We start from the raw sequence: 15,701 nt of genomic DNA, 5'->3' as shown, positions 1-15,701 counted from the left end.
AATTGATTTCTGATAATTTGCGCCTTAAATCTTTTGTATGACATTTGTCGCGATTTTTACAAGTCTGACGTCATCTCCCTTCCCAATACAAAACAAACGAACAAAATAAATAAATGGATGAAATATATGAAAATTCAGTGAATGGCTTCGTAATATTGTGATTTATGAGATTGAAACTAACCGAACTAATGATAACGAAGCCCCGTGTGCTAAATTCTGAAAATACAAATTAACATAAGCCCTCCAAATGCACTTTGTTTACGTTTTTATGCGGAAGACGCCATGGCAAGAAAGTATGGTTCTTTCCATTGCTTTCGCCTACTCTTCCTCTTCACACATTAGTAATTCCCCGTCCTTTTGTTTGTTTACACACAGCGAATTCGAAGGGCGCAATCAATTACTTTATCATTCTTGCTGATATGCTTGTACCTTCAACGAATTCGCCTTGATACGCATTTCGCTGTAGCGCTACTGTCGACAAATTTGGAGATCTTGAAATTTTTTTTTTGGATGTACCAATTGCTCAATAGAAATTTTAAAAGGCGTATTACATTCATATTTCACAAAAACGACTCTAAACTGGTAAGTCTTGATATAATGGTAGATGAAAAACAGGAGTAGTCGCTTCATCCACTCACCACTTGGTGAATCGGAGATAAGCCTCGCTGTCTTTTTTCTCAATTAACTCGATTAAAATTTGCGAAAGCAACAACAAAGCTATCGAGTAAAATTCGTCGCTAACGAGTATGATTATAACTCATTAAACAGCTGTATTCTAGCATTGCCAAGATATATTCATTTATACCAGTTGTTTCATCTATTCTCCACTTGCTAACACTTGGCGAAAAGAAGAGGCCTCATGGCTGTAGGGAAAAGAGTACAGATTTTTAAAAAGCTTGAAATGTGGGGAATTTTCGACCGATTACAAAATGTTCTTCAAAGTTGAAAGTTACTTTTTCCACTTATAATTTAAATCAGCCCGTTTTTGTGGCAACATTCGGTTACTGGTGTTAGTGTGGCCATATTAAAAACATTCTATAAAAAAAACGTTCGTAATTACATTTGTGTCGTGTATTTGGCATATAAGTATAGAACTTGAGGAATTTGTGAGCATTTTTTAATTCAAGATCTTATTTTCTACATTCATCCCCGATGTACATACAAGAAACGAAAAAACTCAGTCACGCAGGTTTGACCTCGATTTGTATCATCTGCTCCAAACTGCAAAACCAAAACCAGCACTGCTGCTCTTTTCAGTGTAAAGAGTCACATCACAAAAACATGGTCTCACTAGAATTGTAAGTATATTTGATTTATTTAATATTTATCAAAAAATTTACAATGTGTTCAATGATACTTTTAGAATGTAGGTCCCTTCTCAAAGTAAGAACTTATTTCTAATAGTTTTTCTTATAGAGACTTAACGAACGTATCTCAGTTAGATACAAATGCTTGGCTTGTTTTAAACAGAACTGAATATTATTATAAGCATAAATACTTTATATAAATATGTGAAGATATATAATAAATAATAAATATGCGTTATATATGTAACTTATCTTATTTAAAAAAAAAAATATATATATATATATATATTCTGGCGACGTAGTCGAATGGTTGGTTCGTGACTATCATTTTGAATTCGGAGAGAACGTAGGTTCGAATCTGAGTGATACACCAAAATGAAAAAAAAAAGTTTTTTCTAATATCGGTTGCCCCTCGGCAGGCAATGGCAAACCTCCGAGTCTCTTTCTCCTCATAAAAATATCTGACGCTCGGAATCGTCTTAAACTGTAGGTCCCTCCCTTTGTGAAACAACATCATGACGCACACCACAAATAGGAGGGTGAGCTCGGCCCAACACCCAAAAAGGGTGAAAACCGCCCATTATACAGTCGAACTTCTCTACAGTGAACTTCCATATAATGAAGCTCTCCTTATAATAAACTGGTTTCGAAGACACTGCTTTTTCGTTCTACTTTCGGTGTATTTTTGTCTCCTTATAATGAATTTCTATACAGTGAAGTTTTCTATATAATGAACAAATTTTACAGCTGGAAATTCAAGCGTCCTAAGTTTTTGTCTCCATATAGTGAATTTTTTCAAAAGTTTTCTGTTGCAAGAAATTACAGTTAGATGCGGACAAACTGTTATGAGGGGAATCCCAAAATTAAAACAGAAAGAGCTGAGCTATTACAGTTTTATTCAGTGATTGAAGTTAAAATGACGCATCGAAGCAGCATTTCGCTTGAAAAAAAGTTATTAATGATTAACAAAGTTAATGAAGGAAAGAAAAAAAAAAAGATATTACCAATGAATTCGGAGTTCTTCCCAGCACTTTATCAAATATTTTAAAAAATAAGGAAGTGATTTTAAAAAATGCGGAGGATTTGGCAGTAAATACCAAACGCAAAAGACTTCGACCTTGTCATTTTGAAGATATTGACGAAGCATGCTGAAATGGTTACTCGTTGCACGTGGTAAGAATCTCCCTTTATCTGGACCATTATTGAAGCAAAAGGCCAAAGATTTTGCGGAAGCACTAGGACACCACGAATTTGAGGCAAGTACAGATTGGTTAGACAAGTTCAAAAGTCGGCATGGCGTTATTCAAAAGACATCATGTGGGGAAAGTGCTGACGCCAACATAGAAAACCGTGATGAATGGGTAACGAACGTCTTACCGAAATTAATTGAAAATTACAACATTAACGACATTTTTAATGCCGACGAGACTGCTTTGTTTTTCAAATGCTTGCCAACTAAAACACTGGCATTCAAAAATGAAAAATGCTTTGGTGGGAAGCAAAGCAAGGAGAGAATAACTGTCCTGGTGGGAAGCAATATGACTGGATCAGAAAAGCTAAAATTGCTGGTAATCGGAAAGGCCAAAAATCCGAGGTGCTTCAAGGGAATAAAATCTTTAGGTGTCGATTATGAGTTTAACAAAAAATCATGGATGACCAGTGAGATTTTTACGAAATGGATTGTAAAACTCGACAAAAAATTTTGTGATCAAAACAGAAAGGTGTTGTTTTTTGTTGATAACTGCACTGCCCACCCTAAAGATGTAAGAGACAAGTTGAGAAACATTCATCTCGCTTATTTTCCTCCCAACATGACTTCGTTACTGCAACCAATGGACCAAGGCATTATCTACAACATGAAACAACGTTACAGAAAACGAATTTTAACGAATATATTGACTCAAGTGGATGAGGGAAATTCTGTTATGGCCATAGACTTGCTGCAAACAGTTCGAAATCTTAGCAATGTATGGAATGTCTATGTTAAACCAGAAACAATTGCCAACTGTTTTAAAAAGGCTGGATTTTGAAAAGATGCTATGCAGATTCCATTTGAGCATTGGGATGAAGAGGACCTTCTTTCAATATCGGGTTTGGCTGCTTTCCAGTCTTCATTTAAAAAAGTAGCAAATATCGAAGCACCGTTTGATGACTACGTAAATGTTGATAATGGTGTGCAGACTTGGGACAACCCATCCGAAGAAGATATTCTCAACAGCAGTTTTGAAAGTCGCGGAGTTCCAGCTGAACCTGGTAAGCATTTATCTTTTTATAGTCAAACAAAAATTTAATATGTAAATATTATTTCAGATAACGATGAACACGATTTGACCGTTGAAGAATTGGCAGAAACTGAGGAGGCATTACCTACGTTGATACAAGCTGCTTCATCCATTAGCGTAATTAGAACCTTTGTGGAAATGAGGAGTGACGTGCCGATTAATGTTTTCAACTCTCTACATGATTTGGAAGCTTTTATTGAAAATGAAAAATGGAAGACTGTAATTCAAACCAAACTCACTGATTATTTTAAATAAAATTACATAAAAAATCAATGTTTCTTTATAATGAAGTTTCTATATAGTGAAGTGATTTTCAGGTCCCGTGCGAATTCACTATATGGAAGTTCGACTGTATATATATATATATATATACCTATATAAATGAATTATTTATCAATATAAATGTATTATTTCAATCAAACGAATTATACATATATACTTGTTAAAACTATATAAATCTCTAATTTTTTAACTGTAAAATCTCGACGTAAATTTCATTGAAAATATGTACATAGTTTAAGTAATCTTATGGTAAAATTATCAAAAGCAATATTTTTGAATCAAATAATGAGTATAAAAACGAAATGGGCAAAAATAAGGAGTTGAGAGTAGTAGGGGGGAAATATATGAGCGTAGGGACAAAAAAGTATATAACAACTCTGATTTGGTAGTAAAACTTTATCGAAATATTTAAACACATATATGGTAGTAATATCGAAACAGCTTTTACTATGAGTTTATTAAAATGATAAAAAAATACCTATGTCTACTGAACTTAAGAAGTTAATCTTAACTCTCAATAGGAAGTATAAGCTTATTAAAAATAGAGTATATCAAATTTCTGCATCGTATTATTTACAATTAAGAAGAAGAAGAATCAGTAATACTAAATGCTCCATTCTAATGTTAAGAAGTGGTTTTCCATTATTTTTAATACCTTAGTATCATGTTACAAATTTAATGTTTTTGCGACATCTATGAACTCGAAAAGGCATTGAATTATTCCAATTCCCATAATATTCAAACAATCCGTCAAAAAGCAGATATGTTAGTGGAGTAAGATAGCTACTGTTAAACTGAACGAAAGTGTTGAAGTGTTTCGTGGAAAACACGTGCTCGCAAAGGAGATAACAATAAGCACTTAGAAATAGGTGCGGCCATATTGATTGCTTCAAACGAAGCCGTCGTTCAGCGTCGCTTCGTATTCGTTTATGTAGGAGATGAATCAACGAGTTGACAACGGCGAGCAACGACGTTCATCGAAGTATTGTTCATAGAAAGCGGTTAAAATTTGAGAATTGCTCAAATAAAATTGTTTAAAAATATTTAATTGAGTTGTGTAAAGTATTTTCCTTTAAATATTGAACTGAAATCTGTACATTTTTGTTTCTTCCAACTGTTGACGCTGTTTTAAGACGGCACAGATAGAGAAGAAAAAAGTGTAGAACAAAGCGTCGACTACTGCGACAAAGTCGAGAAAAGTGGAATAAGAAGAAGAAAAGGTAGGAAGAAGAAGAACAAAAGCGACAGCAGCGCAGCGGTCGGGTAACGAGAACGACAACGACATTAGTGCCGGAGAAGAAGCGAAAGCAGCAGCAGAAATAAAACGTTTGTCAAAGAGAAAAAATTTGTAGTAGAGAAAAGTAAAAAATTGGATTTCGGAAGCGCAGGCGACAACGAAAAATAAAAAGGTGTAGAACGCTGAAAACTGCTGTTTAAGAACGACGCAGGAAAATAACTAAATTGAAAATAAGCTATTTAAAAGGATTGTTAACGATAAAATAGAATGTCTGAACGTGAAAATAATGTGTACAAGGCTAAGCTGGCGGAGCAAGCCGAGCGATATGACGGTAAGTACGTAGAGTGTATATAACTTACTATATAGAAAATGCGTTGCCGTAAATTGAATAATGCGGTTTTTCATTCTGGGGTGTGGATTGAAAAAAAAAAGAAAAAAAAAAAATTGAATAGAAACACGCGGAGTATAGTATACTTCTTGTGACGAAGGCAACGACGATGGTGCGTCAACCTGGGAGGAAAAAAAAAATTTCAATGAAGCGAAATGGCCGCAATAACGAAGTTACTGAAACTTGGTTTTTGCCGGCGATTTTAATTTCTTATAATTAGATTGCTTCAGAGTGTTGTTTCTTAAACTTCCAGAAGTCTTCACTTATCTATATAATAGTTTGCAAATAAAAAAATAAGAAGATGATGGGGTGGGAAAAATTAATTACGGGCAATGGTATACATATAGAAAAGTTTTCTAAGGTCATCGATAAAGCTGGTATGATGATGCTAAAGTATTAGGTACGCATAGTGTAGTGCTACACATATAAATATTCGCTTCACCGCGGTTTTCTCTTCGGCGAATATAGAAAATAGTACCAAACAATCTACTCATTAATCATCAGTTAATTCTTAGTTGCCATGTACAAGTAAAACGGGCCTAGCATTCTAAATTGAAAATGTATTTTGAAAGATTGCTGGAAGGGCCTAGAAAGGCAGGGAGTCGTGATTACTGAGTTAAATTCATTTATTCATATAGAGGAAATATAAAAATTTCGATTACTGGAGAACGGTGGAACCACTTGGGCAATTAGAAGTCTGTTGTACATTTCCTAACCCGCACTGGCGCATACCTCATTGCGGATACCGATATTTTGTCCTGCACGCGTGAGCAGTGTCACTAGCTACCTACTATCGTGCTTTCACGTTTTGCTTAGAATTGACATACACAAGTTTCGTTCTTTATGTTTTTTTTTTTTCGTGTTTTCTTTTCCCCATGCCTATTCGTCATACGTTCGGGCTGTGTGTGTTTTTCGTTACCGTGGCGTTTGCTCGTGGATAGTTGCTAGCGCGAAAAATCGATGAATGGGATCGATCGGCCACCTATAATACAACAATAAGTTGCAGACAGCGACTTTGGATGGTTTTGCAGCAAAATCACCGGTATATAATGCATATGGGCAAAAGCAAAACGCTACGCAAATCTGTCAACAATTTCTGAATATCTCATAATTCTAATAATATGCTGACTAAATTTCTAAGTGTGGTAATTCTAGATTTCAAGGAGTGATACGAAAGGAACAGTTTCAGGTTCGTCTCCACTGAGGATACTGAAAATTTTTGTTAGACAATCAAATGCTTCACATGAAATATTTACATGTTTTGAGTGAACTCTTAGAATCTAAATGACGCTTTTGATGGCAAACAACGACGAAATTACAGGAGAAAGCTCAATCGCGTAAATTATTTTAATAGAATTTTTGTAATCTATTTTTTCAACAAATTATATTTTGAATATTCATATCGCTCATGCGCACACATAATCCAACATCAACCGTTTGAGGGTTTTAAGGTTCATATTGACGTCTTTTAGACCGCATAAGTGAGCTTTCGGTACACCTTATTATTCTGGGATAGCTTGTTCCATTTTCCTTGCACTAAAGTTTGTAATTATAAAATATTTCATGCTAGCACAGTGATACTCTTTGCTGGGATATTTATCAAGACAGATTGTGGTATATGTGGATGTTAAATGAACCTTTGAAAACATTCTATTAATTTATAGTAGTCCTTATAACAGTCTCCCATTTTTACTCCAAAAAACGTATCCATGTACCATGCATACTTATATTCGATTATTTAGTGAATGACGTTTATCTCATGCTTTAATCCTTGAGTAAGTTACATTTCTACATGTTACTCTACTCGCATCGGTGCCTTCGCACTTATTGTTGGTGTTAGCCGGTGTATTTATGTATTAATTTTAATAATTCAATATTAGTCAAACAAGGATGAATATATAGAAGTATTAATGTACGAAGAAGTAGCTAATAGTTTGTTGGCGGCATTGCCATTTTCCGTGAATATATGTAGCTGCTAGAATCCATGCAGTCCTCCACCTTCTAAAATAGCGCAGATGTCGTCAGCGTCGACGTTGCGGTTTGTCTGTATCACATGTTTATCCTCTTGTTTTCGCACTCGTGTTTTACTTGTGCCGGGCGATGCTGATGGCCTTGTCTATCTCATGCAGGTGAATGGGATTTTCGTTCGTATTTTGCTTGTAATATTTGAGTGTGGAATGCGGGGCAAGCGATACCGGTATAGAGGATTTTAGCAATGAAATATGAAAATTTGAGTATCGCTAGAGTGCTGTGCATTTCTGCATGTGCATTTTTTTTTATATACTTAGTGATGGACGAATGCGATATGTTTTATGTATATTGTTCAAATATCTCAATATTATCTCTTGTAGACGAATTTCCAGTTGCGAATAGTCATGCATAACACTACATCTTCATTTGCGATGAGCTATTGCATGCAAACTGACAATTTTATGTCGTGTGGAGCAATTATCGCAGATGATTTTTTTACGTGGGCATTTCATCACATATATTTTTATAAAAAAAAACATCCATTCGGCCTGAATTTCGAGCAAAAGGAAAAAGTCTATTAAACGAAAAATAAAAAAAAAAATATCCATGTCGTAGGGTCTGTGATTTATCGCATGAGGTCTCCATTTGAATTATATCGCATGAGATGAATTGCATGCGATGAGCGTCCTCATTTCGAGATTTTTTTTGTAGTCTTCTATATTTCATAATGTCTGGCGTGAATTCCCTGTTTTGTTTTTGTTTTGAATGTACACGTTTGTGTATTTTATGTTGGGAAATGAAATTAAATGAAATAAAATAAATAATATGACTGCTATATTGTTTTTCTATTTTCGTAAGATATTATGACATATAACACCAGATATTGTTGACAAATATCGTATCTGCATCAAATAAGGTGTGAGTTACCATCTCGAACTAGCTTATGGCCCGTGGAAGCTTTATTTGTATGCGCAACAAATTTTTGCCAATTACCTCAATTAGTATGAATAAAAAAATATAAAAGACAGTCAACTCGAAACAATCAAAAACATCTCGACGTTACAGTCGGACAATGAGTCCAGTGTTGAGTCGATTGTACTTTTGCAACAAAGACAAAGCTTGGGTTATTTATGAAGAAACTTTGGGCGCTTAGGTGATATGTATGGAAGGAATAAAAAATAAAATCCATATATTTTAACCTGTTTTTAACATTTATGTTCCTTCTCTTAGTTGTTTCTTTTAGCGTTTTTAGGTAAGCGCTGTTTAAAAGTGCTGATAATAGGTATACATAAAATAGATCGAATTGGAATTTTATTAATGTTATTTTAGTTGCTAGTTAATTAATTAATGCTAGTTACTGATGTCTAAAAATTCCTACTGGTACTGATTTTTAAATACCAGTAGGTACCTATCAGTGCAAATTAACCGATTCCTACTATTTTAGATAAGTTAGTATGAAGTGCAGTGTGGCTATTGGGATGACAAACAAAAAAATAATCTTTCACCTATATTTTTTTAAATTTAATTTTTAACAATTCCACCCATTCTTTGATAATTACCATTGATTACTCATAGGGGGAAACAGCTTCTTTCCGTAGATAGTTATGGGAACGATCCATCTAGACCTCATGTATGGTTTTAAGAAACTTCCTTCAAATCTATATGTTCCCCCTACAAGTCGAAATATGAACATATTGCTAAGCTATAAACCGAATCAGAATTGGGGCTCTATAAATCTTTATAGACAGCACTAAAACTTTTCGTGAGCAATGAAGACTTAACGAAGTCAAAATTCAAGATTTCAATCAAAATTTTAAGATTTCGAACAAAAATTACTCATTTCAATGCATCAATGGCAAATGATCAAAATATATTTAATGAAGTGTGTCTGAATTTGACAGTAAGCAGAATACAATGTTGAGCTTGCGAAGCTGGTAGTTTTCGACAACTCTTAAAAAGTTAAGAAATCAGAATATTTAATACAGTTCGGAAAATGGAAATATACAGAATTTAATATGGAAGAAGTAGGTAAATCTACCTTGGAGCCTACGGAGTATGCCTGCCCAGCTTTTTTTTTTTACTTTTTCATATTACCTATTTCACTTTTAATTTTCAATAATGAATTTTGTTTCAACTTTCTTGCAAACTTTTTGTTCGTTTATTACTTTGAATATTTTTAAAAGAGACCAGATGGAATTTCGTTGCTGGATAGCAACTAGAAATCTAGCCGAAGGAACTTAATGGCAAATGGAAAACAATTTTACCTATTTTAATTCGTTTGTTTATATTTTGTGTCATTATGTTCGCTTAAAAGAGAGTTGTTGATTACACCTTATTTAATACACCTTCGTTATGGCCGAGGCACATCAATTAGTTAGCGGCAGTAGAGGAAAACAGCAAGAGTAATGGAAAAAATTATTCCCATGCAGCCGGTTCTACGTTACCGGAGCGACTCGGGTTTTTCCCCGACCAAGGGCTGCCGCCCCAGTATACTAGCCCTGTCTAATGTGCCGTATCCCATCCCCATCCCCAGCAAGAGTAATGTATTTTGTTTCTACCTTTGATCCCTGGAATATCAAATTCTATAAACAAAGCTTTATAATTTGGAGTGATTTAAACAAAATTTGACAATTTAGATACCATATATAGAAAAAATTAAATCAGCTGCTCTACTGATACTACCTAATGGCGCAGAGAGTTTATGGCATATAATTTTTGAATTTATTCTACCCAGACACCTATTTATATATATATATATGTATATTGTATAGACCTGTATGTGTCTGTGCGTGCACTCATGAGAGTGGATGCCGTTTCATTGCAGTCAGCGAGAGTGGCCTTACCTGAGTGAGGGGAAGAAGTTAGTTAGTTACGGTGAATAGGTGTGAGCACATGGACGGCGAGCATAATATATTTGTAACTATTAAACGAATTAATAAACATTTTAAATACACGTATTTGTGCGACTCGTTATTGGGTATAGATAATCAGAGATAAGATCCCGGGGATACAAGACTTGACAGGCGATATGCTGGATTCAGCGGCCAAAGACTTAGACATGATCAACAAATGGAAGGGGAAAGAGAAGGCAGATACGAAGCGCGGAGTTTAAGAGTTTCTGTCAAACCCACAACATGGAACTAATCACAACCCCTCCATACTGGCCGCAGGCTAATGGAGAGGTCGAAAATATGAACCGCTCGTTAGTGAAACGGTTAATAATAGCACACAACAACAAAAGAGACTACAAGGAGGAAATTCAGGACTTTACGCTCATGTACAATGTTACCCCTCACGGTACAACTGGGACATCACCATCTGAACTTTTGTTCAACCGCGTTATCAGAGATAAGATCCCGGGGATACAAGACTTGACAGGCGATATGCTGGATTCAGCGGCCAAAGACTTAGACATGATCAACAAATGGAAGGGGAAAGAGAAGGCAGATACGAAGCGCGGAGTGAAAGAACCTGATATTGAAGTGGGAGATAAAGTGCTTCTACGAAATGTTATATTCCCACACAAACTCACACCAACGTTCGATCCAACGGAGTATGTAGTAAAGGAAGTGAATGGAAACGAGGTGACGATAGCGGCGAATGGGAAGTCGTTGAGAAGAAACATAAGCCATGTAAAAAGACTGCCGGTTACCAAAAATGCTAATCCTTCTGTTTCAGGAGAACACCAAAACGCCGCAGGATTAACCACACCGGTTACTACCACGACAACAGTACCAGCGAAGGTCGCAAGTGACATGGTTCCACAAAGCGAGGCGTCGTCAGCAAGACCGCATAAGGCTGCAACAGTTTCATCATCAACAATTCCTACTGCCTCAAATTCATAGCTGGAAAGAAGACTCAAAAATAAGGAAGAGATGTATAGACCTGTATGTGTCTGTGCGTGCACTCATGAGAGTGGATGCCGTTTCATTGCAGTCAGCGAGAGTGGCCTTACCTGAGTGAGGGGAAGAAGTTAGTTAGTTACGGTGAATAGGTGTGAGCACATGGACGGCGAGCATAATATATTTGTAACTATTAAACGAATTAATAAACATTTTAAATACACGTATTTGTGCGACTCGTTATTGGGTATAGATAATATAACAGGTGAGTTATTACATATATAATTATATTATAATTGGCGCTTACACCCTTTTTGGATGTTTGGCCGAGCTCCTCCCCCTATTTGTGGCGAGCGTCTTGATGTTGTTCCAGAAGTGGAGTGACCTACAACCCATTCGGCTACGGTGGCCGCCTGATATTTTTTTATGAGGAGCTTTTCATGTATACCATATGTATGTATGTATGTGTGTTGAAATTAAAATGTACGTTGAGATATCATTTCTTAAATAATTTTAAAAATTGAACATTTCTGAAACTATGGTTCTTAATAAGATATTTTCGCCCACATATGTATGTATATGTATGCAGTGTCTTCTGTAATGCCTTAACCTTAAATTTCTTAGGGGACCATTATTTCAATATATTCTACAAAATATAATTTATTTGGCATATGTTTTAATAATTATTTTTTTTATACTTTTTTTTGTTTTAGAAATGGTTGAAGCCATGAAAAAGGTTGCTTCGCTTGACGTGGAGTTAACTGTCGAAGAGCGCAACCTCCTTTCTGTCGCCTACAAAAATGTAATTGGCGCACGACGTGCTTCATGGCGTATAATTACATCGATTGAACAAAAAGAGGAGAACAAAGGCGCCGAGGAGAAGCTTGAAATGATCAAAACCTACCGCGGGCAGGTGGAGAAAGAACTGCGAGATATATGTTCCGATATTTTAAATGTGCTGGAAAAGCACCTCATTCCGTGCGCCACAACAGGCGAAAGTAAAGTGTTTTACTATAAAATGAAGGGCGATTATCATCGCTATTTGGCTGAGTTTGCCACTGGTTCGGATCGCAAGGACGCGGCAGAGAATTCCCTGATTGCCTATAAAGCAGCCAGCGATATTGCAATGAATGATCTGCCGCCAACACATCCCATTCGCTTGGGATTGGCGTTGAACTTCTCGGTAAGGATACTAATAAAGAGCTCCTCGTAGGAATCAAAATCATTTTAACGCATATATGTTTGTGTTTGTAGGTATTCTACTACGAGATTCTCAATTCGCCGGATCGCGCCTGCAGACTAGCGAAAGCAGCATTCGACGATGCCATTGCTGAGCTAGATACCTTAAGCGAAGAGAGTTACAAAGATTCCACACTTATCATGCAGTTGCTGAGGGATAATCTCACATTATGGACGTCTGATATGCAGGCCGATGGTTCGTACACAATTTCTGATTTGATTTTCAATATGTTTAAAAAATTTTTTCTTGCACAGGTGATGGCGAACAGAAGCCGGAGATTCAAGATGTTGAAGATCAGGATGTGTCGTAATTTAAGTAACCCTAAATCCTTACTTAATTCTAAAACTCCTCTATATACCTTTTCCTACTGTAATACAGCAGCAACAACCACACATACATAAAAAAACGAGAAGCATTATAATACACTGCAACAGCAACAATGATATACATTATATACATTTCAATTGCATAAAGAATAAAAAAATTCTATTTCAGAAAAACACTTAAAAAACTAAAAAAGAATTCAAGCAAATTCCTCCTGCCCCCGCTCCCATTCAATGTGTGAACATTTTTTGCATTAAACATAATTATTAAAACCAGAATTATTATTAAAGAAAACAGAATAATTATTAATAATAACGGTAATGATAAAATACATCAGTATAATAATAAAATAAACGAAACCAAGAATAATTATTTTAAAATATAAAAGATATCTAATCAAGAATTCAATACAGACATAGACATTCACACTCATACATAAATTAAACCTTGCAAATGCAATAAACGGAATGTAATAGACGGAAAAAGGGTTTACTTTAAGGGATCTATATTAAAAAAATGATTAAAATAAAAAGGATAGAAATAATAGTAATAAACATAAATTATATCGCTAAAATACAAAAGGAGCGAACTACAGTCGGTATAGGAGACGAAAGGAAGATGAGAACTTAAATTAGGAATGAATAGTAGACACAAAGTTTGAAATTAACCATTACAAAGAAAACGCATAAAGCAATGAATTAATAAATGATTGCTAAATTTATGATCTGTATCATTTTGCTGATACTCGCTTTTGTATTGTAGTTGACAAGACAAATTGGAATACTGACTATTCCTCCGTATTTCTCTGAATGGTGTTGATGATTATATTTGACCGATTTCTACAAATATGTTTTACTCGTTACGGACCTCTGTAAAATTGTTGGTCTTTTTTACATTTCTAACCCAAATTGACACATATAAAAAAAGCTTCATATTTGAAACAAGATTGCCCTGCATAACATCACTACATGAAAGTTAAAGACGGACATTTAATTAAGAAATTAAACACGAAAAACAAGAACGAAGAACGAACGTCAATCGATGTTTTATATACATATATTCGTATATTTGATGCTACAGTATGAATACTACAATAAGATCCTAAATTTTCAAAATAATACAAATAAACGAAACAAATTTAAAACCAACAGTGTTTTTTCATCTAATAAGGGCCTACTTTTTAAACACCGTTCAAAGATACATATATGCAACAAAAGAATTTTACTTTCGTGAATGTCTGTGTATGCGGTCGATTTATTGCATTTCCACTATTTTAATATTAGAAATTCACTTACACGAACCACGTTAAAATTTCTCACGTTGCTTTCAAGAAAGTGTGTCGCGTGTCTCCCTTTGACACGATGTGTGTACGAAGACAGCCATATAAAGATTGTACTTGCCACTTTATACCACTGTTTTTTTTTTTATTGTTCATTTTTTTTATTTTTATGAATTTTTTTTTAAATTGTTTATTTAATTTTTTTTTTTAATTTTTTCTTTTATTTTTTTAAATTTTTTTTTTCTTAATTCATTTTTTTTTCAATTTTTTATTTCATTTTATTTTTTTTGTTTGTTTATTTTTTTGATTTATTTTTCAAATGTTTTTTATTTTTTCAATTTTTTCTATTTTTTCATATTTTTTTATTTTTTCAATTTTTTCATATTTTTTTATTTTTTTTTTCAATTTTTTTTTAATGTTTTTGTTTTAATTTTTTTATATGTTTTATTTTATTTAATTTTTGTTTTAAACTTTTTTATTTATTATGTAAATTTTTCCTTTTTTAAATTTTTTTTTGTTTTATTATTATTTTTGACATTTTTTTGTATTTTATAAATTTTTTGAATTTAATTTTTGTTTTATTTAATTTTGTTTTTAATTTAAAAAATTTTTTTTTCATGTTTATTTTTTAAATTTTTTTTTTAATTTCTTATTTTTTTTCTAATTTTTTTAATCTTTTTTTAATTTTTTTAGTTATCTTTTTTTAACCTTTTTTTTTAATTTGTTTTATTTTTTTTTTCAATTTCTAATTTAAAAATTTTTTTTTTAATTTTTGTTTAAATTTTTTTTAATTAAAAAAAAAAATTTTAATTTTTGATTTCAATTTTATTTTTTTTCAATTTCTGATTTTAATTTTTTTCAATTTTTGATTTTCATTTTAATTTTTGATATAAATTTTTTTTTTATTTTTGTTATATATAATTTTTTTTTTTATTTTTTATTTATTTATTATGTTTTCTTTTTTTATTTATTTATTATCTTTTTTTTTGTTATTTATTTATTTTTTTATTTTTGTTATTTATTTATTTTTTTTTTTTGTTTTTTTTTTTTGTTTATTTTTTTTATTTTTGTTATTTTTTATTTTTTTTATTTTTTTTAATTTTTGTTTTTTTAATTATTTTTTCTTTTTTTAATTATTTTGTTTTTAATATTTTTTTTTTTTAATTTTTTTTTAATGTTCTTTTGTTTTTTAGTTATTTTAAATATTTTTTTTTTTTTTAATTTTTCGGTTCGAAGTGTCACAAGCACCTGACAAGAAATACTTTTCACCTGAGGTTTTTGATTGGCTTCAGTTGGCTTTCATTAATATCTTGTTCAAGTTTATTGCAGGTTCAGTCATTGTTGAATGTTTTGTTTTAAATTGAATTGAGCCAACTAAGCATGCTTTGTTTAAAAAAAAAAATCACTAAAAAAGTATATTACTTATGTTAGTGTTCGAAATAGTTTCTAGCCATATTAGAAAAACATTCTGTAAATGCATTGCTTGACAATGATTTGCTAATAGTGGATCATATTAGAACGCCTACAGCTGGCTTTTTCATGTTGTTAA

At 33.1% G+C, this 15,701-nt stretch overlaps 1 protein-coding gene across 1 annotated transcript; it reads left to right on the top strand.

Moving 5' to 3' along the window:
- The first annotated feature begins 4,786 nt into the window (after positions 1-4,786).
- On the top strand, positions 4,787-14,021 carry LOC128864069 (14-3-3 protein epsilon). The gene is made up of 4 exons (XM_054103561.1): positions 4,787-5,439; positions 12,023-12,492; positions 12,564-12,744; positions 12,804-14,021. The coding sequence occupies exons 1-4, from the start codon at positions 5,376-5,378 to the stop codon at positions 12,857-12,859; spliced, it is 771 nt and encodes a 256-aa protein (XP_053959536.1). The 5' UTR covers positions 4,787-5,375; the 3' UTR covers positions 12,860-14,021.
- Positions 14,022-15,701: the final 1,680 nt, after the last annotated feature.

Source organism: Anastrepha ludens, chromosome 2 (genome assembly GCF_028408465.1).
Source record: "Anastrepha ludens isolate Willacy chromosome 2, idAnaLude1.1, whole genome shotgun sequence".
Lineage (NCBI taxonomy): Eukaryota > Metazoa > Arthropoda > Insecta > Diptera > Tephritidae > Anastrepha > Anastrepha ludens.
Note: the sequence above shows the minus strand (reverse complement) of the source record. Positions and strands in the feature narration are given on the sequence as shown.

What these genes read in the sequence shown, in the direction of transcription:
- LOC128864069 (XM_054103561.1), top strand. Translation starts at nt 5,376, where the DNA reads ATGTCTGAACGTGAAAATAATGTGTACAAGGCTAAGCTGGCGGAGCAA. An exon ending in GCAAGCCGAGCGATATGACG is followed by an intron (nt 5,440 to 12,022) that starts GTAAGTACGTAG and finishes TTTTTGTTTTAG; the next exon opens with AAATGGTTGAAGCCATGAAA. An exon ending in GATTGGCGTTGAACTTCTCG is followed by an intron (nt 12,493 to 12,563) that starts GTAAGGATACTA and finishes TTGTGTTTGTAG; the next exon opens with GTATTCTACTACGAGATTCT.